Source organism: Chamaea fasciata, unplaced genomic scaffold, assembly GCF_029207755.1.
Source record: "Chamaea fasciata isolate MVZ Bird 193981 ecotype frontalis unplaced genomic scaffold, bChaFas1.0.hap1 SCAF_9, whole genome shotgun sequence".
Taxonomy (NCBI): Eukaryota; Metazoa; Chordata; class Aves; order Passeriformes; family Sylviidae; genus Chamaea; species Chamaea fasciata.
In genome coordinates this window covers 8,045,796-8,053,457 of record NW_027094094.1, presented here as the reverse complement: position 1 = coordinate 8,053,457, position 7,662 = coordinate 8,045,796, and the positions used below count along the sequence as shown (strand labels likewise).

The 7,662-nt window shown below is 48.3% G+C and overlaps 1 protein-coding gene across 6 annotated transcripts in view; it reads right to left on the bottom strand.

Moving 5' to 3' along the window:
• Window positions 1-3,493: 3,493 nt before the first annotated feature.
• Window positions 3,494-7,662, bottom strand: part of AFAP1L2 (actin filament associated protein 1 like 2) — a 66,591-nt gene continuing 62,422 nt past the window's right edge. For all 6 annotated transcript variants that reach the window (XM_066190888.1, XM_066190882.1, XM_066190883.1 and 3 more), the window contains 4 exons: window positions 7,305-7,472; window positions 6,848-7,029; window positions 6,097-6,225; window positions 3,494-5,762 (listed from right to left, as the gene is read on the bottom strand). In XM_066190888.1, coding sequence (XP_066046985.1) covers window positions 5,736-5,762; window positions 6,097-6,225; window positions 6,848-7,029; window positions 7,305-7,472 — 506 coding nt within the window. In that variant the 3' untranslated portion in view covers window positions 3,494-5,735. The remainder of the gene's footprint in view (window positions 5,763-6,096; window positions 6,226-6,847; window positions 7,030-7,304; window positions 7,473-7,662) is intronic.

Genomic DNA, 7,662 nt, shown 5'->3' with positions numbered 1-7,662 from the left:
TGCTGGTTCATGTCTATAAAGACAGTTTGGCCACATGCCTGCATCCTTTGGAGCATCAGCCTCACCTCATCACTGGGTCAATTTTCCCCCAAACCCATAAAATTTACATAACTGCTCCCCCAAAGCCCATGGTTCCCAGTGTTGGGAGCCATGTGTTACTTGCTGTCTGCTGACTTTCCCATGGTGTCTGTCACCTCAGGAGAGCACAGCCAGGTCTGCAGAGAGCCAAGGCAGAGATATGGACTGTGACTGCCAGTGCTCATGAGAATAGTGTCTGTTGTTCCCAGCAGGAGAAAAATCCCTTCACCCAGATGCCCTGGCCCCGTGTTTGAATAGTAACATTAGATGGACAAAGAGAGACACAAATTGCTCAGCAGGTTTGTTGTCAAAAGAAGAATGGTCTGAAAGCACTCTCAGGGATGAAAGCTGGCACTGAGACAGGAGAAGCACTGTCATGCCTTGTGGGAGAAACCAGGCTGGGAGAAAGAGGAAATTCTGCTTTCCTTTCACTGTCACTTTGGTAGATTGTCTGTGTCCTAAGGCACAGCAGAATAGAGGCTTAGTTGAAGGGCTGTATTTAGGATACAAAGGGAAACGAATCTATTAATGTTGCTTAGGCATGGCTGTAGTTCAGCATTGCCTCTGCTGTTAACCTGTCAGTCTTCTCTTCACGTGTGGAGAAGAGGCTTGATCAGACTCACACCAAAGACGTGGTTCTTGGTATGGTGCAGAAGTGCCTGTAGAGCTGGCTGGATTCCAGCCAGGCTGCTCTCAAAAGTCTCCCTGACCTCCTTGTGCATCCTTGTTTGTGTGAGGGGTCCGAGGGACTCCTCACCCTGCTGTCCTGGTGAGTGTGCAGCTCCCTGGGGGTTTCTCTGCAATCGTTTGCCTAACAGCATCATTAGCTCACTCCTCACGAGCATTTGTCCTCTGCCCTCTCCAACTGCAGTGTATTTACATTGCCTGGGACACAGCTCTGGAGCTGGGACATGCGTTCCTGGCCTTCTAAAAGTGCTTAAAGCCTTTTCCTTGGCTATTTGCAGGGCAGTTTGTACAGTGCTGCTGCTGAGTACTTTATCTTGTGGCTAATGGTTTTAAGCACTTACAGATACACAAACATCTCTGTGTGATTCAGGAAGCACAGACTGCAAAATCTCATGCTGGAGACAACATTTTAATGCTGGACAGGATTTATCTATCCCTGTGCATCAGTTTGTCAAGTAGAGATGAATCGAGAGATTGAAAACTCACGGAGTAGCTCAGGAAAGCTGGTTTCTAAACCCAGTTTTTGGGCTCTGGGTACACCTGACTGAGGTCTCAATGCCCAGAGTGACCCAGGGAACCCCACATGCCAGGGATCTACATGTGCTGCAACTGTGACCTTCTTCCTGACATTCCTCTTGAAAGTAGGTGATTCCTGAACCCTTGCATAGATGCTCAGACATTCTCTCTCTGCAGCAGCACCCACCAGCTCTCCTTTTGCATGAGACAAAGCACTTTGCAAGGTAAGAAGGTCATGGGGCATTGGGAGGAGACGGGGAAAGCCAGCCTGATAATTCGGATATATGGGATGGTCTTGGAGAGATCTGCTGATCCCACAGGCAAGCAGAACACTGCTGGACATTTTTTGGAGCTGTTTTATTTTTCTTTTGAAAATTTGACTTGAAGTTCCTGGCTAATTTCTAGGCCCTTTCTCTTATAAATTTTAATTTAAAAAAAAAAGTAAGTAGGTAAGTGGCTTGGATCTCTGACATGATCCCTTATTAAATTCACTCTCAAAGACTTGCCTTGATTCAATCAGAAATATTTAATGAGACTTTACCTGATGGGAGCTAATTCCCTTCAGGCTGGGTCAATATTTGAGGCTGGCACAGGCACTGAGGAGGTGGGGTCCTTGCAAAGCCAGCACTAATCCTGTCTGGCATCAGAGGAGCTCAGAGGATGCAGTCTGTGCCAGCTTGTCATTAGTGTCTGGGCTGCTGTTACTAATGGAGCTGTGAATTACTTTCACTCTGGAGGATTGCTGGGTGAGCTTTGGCTGGTCCTGGGCCAGTGCTGACTCCAGGAGAGAGCTTGTTTCTCCTTTAAAAAAAAGGGATTAAAGTAAGTGCCGCGATTTTCACCCCCTTTAGCCTTACATTCCCTTAGCAAGCAAAACCATGCCTGTTTGTGGTAAGTAAATGTTGGATGGCACCTGTGCTCTAAAGACTGCAGCAGGGAAGCTGGGGTTTGATCCCACTGTGCCGTTCTCCCTGCATACCAAGGTCAGCCTGTGAGAGATCTGCTGATGCTCCCTGTAAAACCAGCTGGCTTCTCCAGCTTCAAAACCCCCTGCAATCTCACCCTGCAGTAGAAGTAAATTAATTTGATTCATACCTGGGACATCTTACATAAATATTCAGGCCAACTTTACTGGGACGAGGTAATTTTTTTTTCCTTCCTTTAAAATCTGTGACATCTGTCTTACTGGAAAATCAACACGCCCACTAGCAACCTTGGTGTGCTAGTCAGGAACACCCAGGAGCTTTTGTCGGGCTGTTCTGTGTATCCAAAGCAAGAAATGTGGAGGTACCTCAGCGAGAAATTCGCTAAGAAAAATGGTTTCAGCAGGAAATGTCCCTCCAGAAGAACATTTGGGACACTTGGGACACTTCAGGGCCCAGGGTGGCCTGGCTGCAGTGTGCACAGGATTGCACTGGAATGACTGACAAAGCAGTAACTTTATCAGCTGGAGCTGATAGAGGGGTGTTCTAAAGCAGCCATAGGCAAAGGGGCAACCATGATGGGGCAGGACAAAAGCAGCTGCAGCTGCTGTGCATTCAGTAAACAAAACCAGCTCTCCCAAATCGATTTATTTGGGGATTCCTGGGCTCAGAGGCTGACAGGACACTAAAGAGCTCATTGGCAGGTTTGTGTCAAGGGGTGAGCTAGGAGAGAGCAGGCAGTGGGAATTGCCCAGGAATTTGTGCTGCAGCTACAGTGCCTCCCCAAGCCTTCTGTGGGAGTGGAGCCACCAAGAGATATTTCACAGATGTGTCTGTTTCGGTGTCCATTCTGTAAAGGCCTCAGCTGTTTTCTTTAATAACTTTTTTCCTTCCTTTCCAGCTGAAGCCCATCCTGGACTTCCCCCGGAGACTGCAGCAGGCAGTAAGCCTGCACACAGTTGCTATCTAGTGGCCAGAGGAAGGCAATGGAAGGTTTTTCACTGCTGTTTCTGTGCAAGAGGACTGCTGCAGAGATACAGGCAGGAATCTCTTCCAGGTATTAATGTAAACTGTCGGGGTTGCTGCTATTTTTCAATGGGTTAGATCTCTGAAAATTGTTCTGCTTGATGGTGCAATCGCTACTGTTTAAGCTATAGTTCACTGCAGTTGTAGACTGCATAGCTAAGGTTTTGTAGTGACTAATGGTGCCGGTGATTTGATGTACTTGAAATCTATTGGAAAGTAGAGCAGGGATAAGCCCCATTTCTGAGAAAAAACGACTGGTAACATAATATACTCAACATTTTATTATAAAACCCTCTAAAGCGCCACTTTATAGGTCACAGTTACAACAAAGGAAATGCCTCGAGTTAGGAAAACAATGGGGACACAGAGACATTGTTTAACATTTCTTGTTTGGGGAAAGTGTGTTGTTCAGAACTTGCCTATGTTTACCACTCCCTCATGGAGGCATCCCAGCAGGAGCACTGAAGCTCACTGGGCTGTGAAGGGGAAAGCAGAGTTGCTCTTGTCCATCGCTGTCTCAGCACCACTGTGAAATGTCTGGACAACTCCTGGAGGATGACAGTGGGGTGTACAGTGAGGGCATGGCACTACACGCATATTTAGGGTATGCAGAGGGGCTCCTGCCAGCTCATCAGGGGCAAAAACAAAAGCTTCGTGGAGTCTGTGGCCTTCTGGTGCTCTGGAGAAGGAAGTCCCCAGGAAGAACCAGAAGAGTCAGCAGTTTATTTGCATGATTTTTTCCTATGTGCAAAACCTTGCACAGGGATAACCTGAGCCAGGGCTCCAGAGGCCTGGCATTAGCAATTCCTCCATCTGCACCACAGTGGAAACTAAAGAGTAAAAAAAATGGGAGCACAGTCACCTCTCTTTCTTCCAGGACACCCTGACCAAGTGTTTTGCTGCACCCTGGCTCTATAGTGGGGGCAAGCAAGCCCAGAACCAGCTCTGGGTATCACAGTCTTGTGCATCCCACTGGCTGTTTGGCCTTTGTGTGAAGAAAGAACAGCCCTGAGGTGGTCTCAGGCCTGTCAAATATTTTCAAGGGTGAGGAAGGTAGAACATCTTCCCTGTCTGCCTTTACCTCAGCTTTGGTTTAGCCACGGGACCCCAGGGAGAACCCATCCTGGGAACTGGTGCTGTTTTAACTTTGTAAGGTGGGAAAACAGCCCCAGCCTCATTCAGTCAACCCAGTTACTGAGCCTGGGCTCGGAAGGGCCATCAGAGGACACAGAAAGAGGTGTCTCCAGGTCATCAGACATGTCAGCAGGTCACAGGGAGGGGAGGAGTGCATAGATTTCTGCCAACCCACTACCACCCTCCAAATTTCAGTCTCTAAGTTTAGCAGTTCCAAATATCCAACATCTTTCATTAGAAAGCTTGGCTAGGGTAGAGAAGGGCTGGGCTTTGTGGGCCATACTGCCAGGGCCCAAATGCAGTATTAATGATCAGGAAATAAGGGTGACAGCACCAAGATGGCCAGCAGCTCAGCAGAGCCCTGGCAGGGCAGCCCTACTGCAGGGCAGGCTGCTCAGCCCTCCTGTGGGGAGGGACACAGGGGCATAGGGATGTCTTCAGCTGCAGCTCTGTGAGGATCAGACACCATCACAGCTGGGGCAGGAGCATGGGGACTGTTTTACCTCCCCTCTCTTGAGAAAGGGCAAACCCTGAAGGATACAGTGGGATCCAGCTTTCCCATGAAACATCTGAGCAAGCCCTCAAATATGACTTTTTTTTTTTTTTTTTTCCCAGAACTCCTCAGGTGAAATAAGATTTTCAAGAAAGTTAACTGAATCTGCCTGGCAGATCTTCATTGCCCAGCGCTCTTGGTGCTGCCAGTCTTTAACAAAGCTTACGGCAGGAGAAGGTGAGCAGCTCAATATTCTAGCCAACCTGCAGCTGGTAGGAAATGCTGGAATGCATCAGGACACTGATTAAAGCCCTGGACAGGCTGCTGTGTGCTTCTCATTCGTGTTTGAAGCATTGCTCACATGTGGGGATAGCCCTTGACTGAAAGATGGATGAAATGCAACTGAGTGATGACTGGCAGCAAGACAGGTGAGACTTTAGTCGACTCCAATTTATCAGGACAGGTACAAACTCACCAGGCTGAGGAATAGTAGAGGTCCCTTCTGAATCCACTACAGTCACTAATATAGAAACCTTAATAACTCATTGATAAACCTTCAGAGTAGAAATACACAAAACACCCCTATGTACAGTAACAACTCTTGTTTACATCAACTGGGTTAGGACTTTGATGGAAGGATTGCCACTGGTTGTTATTGTTTTAGCTACGTGATTGGGATTTGTCTGGAAAGAGCAAGTTCATTTGGGATAACTCGTGTCAGCAGCTGGTGACCCCAGTGCTGCGTCTGAGCCGCGACGTGGAGGAGGCACTTGGTGTGTGGTGGTGTTGAACACCCAACCTCCACTGACAGATGGTTGAATCCCCTGGGCCATGCGTGGGCAATTCGAGTCTTTAGTCCATCTCTGAACAACGTGCTTCTAACTAGCTCCCTTCTTCTCCCATTCCTGCCAAGGAATAAAGGCAAATTAGTCGAAATGCAAATCAGGCAAGGCACAATAGCCATAATATGCACGGGATCAACGTGATCCTCTGGTCCCCAAGTGCTTTTGGCTGCAGGGTGGGTTATATCTTTAAGTTATAAACAATGCATATATTTATTCATTTAAATTGTAGGCAAGGCAAACGCAGGTGAAAAGACTGGAGGAAAACCAGGCTGACATGCTCTTGTGTTGGTCAGGGGTGTTTTCCAGACATGAGACCCCCCCACAGCCAGTTTGCTCCACTGCCAGAAAGGAAAAGCAGTGGCTGTCCCAGATGGATTTTTCTGCTGTACTTTACCTTAGCTTTCTGTAGGACTGTTCCCTTCCCTGTGACCATAACAGATAAAGGCCGGTTTTTCAAAGCTGTTGCTGAATTGACCGGTGAGTTCTCTGCGCTGTTTGCTGGACTGGCACTTTTTGCCTGAACCTACAACAAAAATGATAGAAACAGTTATGACTACAGACTACTGAGAGGGATTGCTGCCTTTTCTCACCATCTCCTAGTCACAGTGTCACCCCATTCCCACCGAGGCACATTCCTTCTGTGACATGTCAATTTAAAAAAAAAAAAACACCAGGGGGGTTTTGTGGTGTGTTTGGGTTTTGAGGACTCTAGAACTAGAGATACAGAGCAGGGTGCAGGTTGTGGAGATCTCAATTTCACAGGAAACAAGTTCCCAAGAAGGAATTTAGATGCTTGAATCTCCTGCAAAAACCATCCCTTAGCTCAGCCAAGTGCAGAAGGATCCGAGTCCAGACCTGCATGGCTCTGGAGGGTGTTGCTCAAGGTCCCCCAGGTTAAAACAACCACTCTCCTAAGCCCCATCCACCTTTCACTTCCCCATTACTGCTATTACCTCATTAGATTATTATTACATTATTATATGATATGTAATAATTAATAAATACATATAAGCTATACATTTATACAAGATTGCATGTTACACTAATGATGCTATTATTAGTTATTACATTTTTAAGCAGGCTGAGACTGTGTGACTGCCTAGCTGCCAGAAAGCTGCTGGGCATGCCAGGGGTGCCCCACATACCCGTGGGGCTGTGTTCTCCAGGTGTGTGGTGTCCACTGCTGTCCCCAGTGTCACTGGGCCAGACTCTGCCTTCTTCAGGTTCTCTTTCACTTCCACCAGGCTCAGCTCCAGGTCCACCCTCTGGCTTTCCTTCCTTTTGCATTCTTCATCTATCTCCTTCAGCCTCTGCTCCAGGCTCTTGTCTGTGAAGGGAGAGGCATCTTGGTGCCTGCTGGGAACCTGGGGAGCTCCTGAGGGGAGCAGGGATCAGGGCATGTCCTGTACGCTTTCCTTGTGTTTTGCCCCAAGAGCGACTGTGGCTCTTGCCTTGTGCAGTCTGGGTTACGTGGTTTGGCTCAAAGCACCAGGTTCCCCCCACCTCTTGTGGTCCCAGGAGGACCAGGTTCATTGCCCCCTCTTTCTCCATGGCCCCACCTTGGCCCATTTCCACACATCCCACCTTGCCCTGCTCCTCTACCTGTGCTGCCACCAAGCATTTCCTTCAGCTCCCGTCTCTCCTTGCGCAGCTGGGTGAGCTGAGCTCGGATTTCATCCTTCTCCTTCTCCAGCCGTTCCTTCTCCTCTGTGAACCGTTTCACCTCTGCCTCTGTCCTGTTCTTGCCCAGCTTGGTTTCCACTGCTGCCGCTGGAAACACAGCCCACCAACAAGCAACTCAGTCAGGGGAAAAAAGCAGGAGGGAGAAAACCTTTTCAGGTGCTTGGAAAGGAAACAAGGGGAGGTCTGAAAAGTCACCAACCACTAGAGTCAGCACACAGAAGTCAAACCACAGGGTACCACCTCTCTTTATGTGCCCTTGGGCCACCTGAGCAGCACA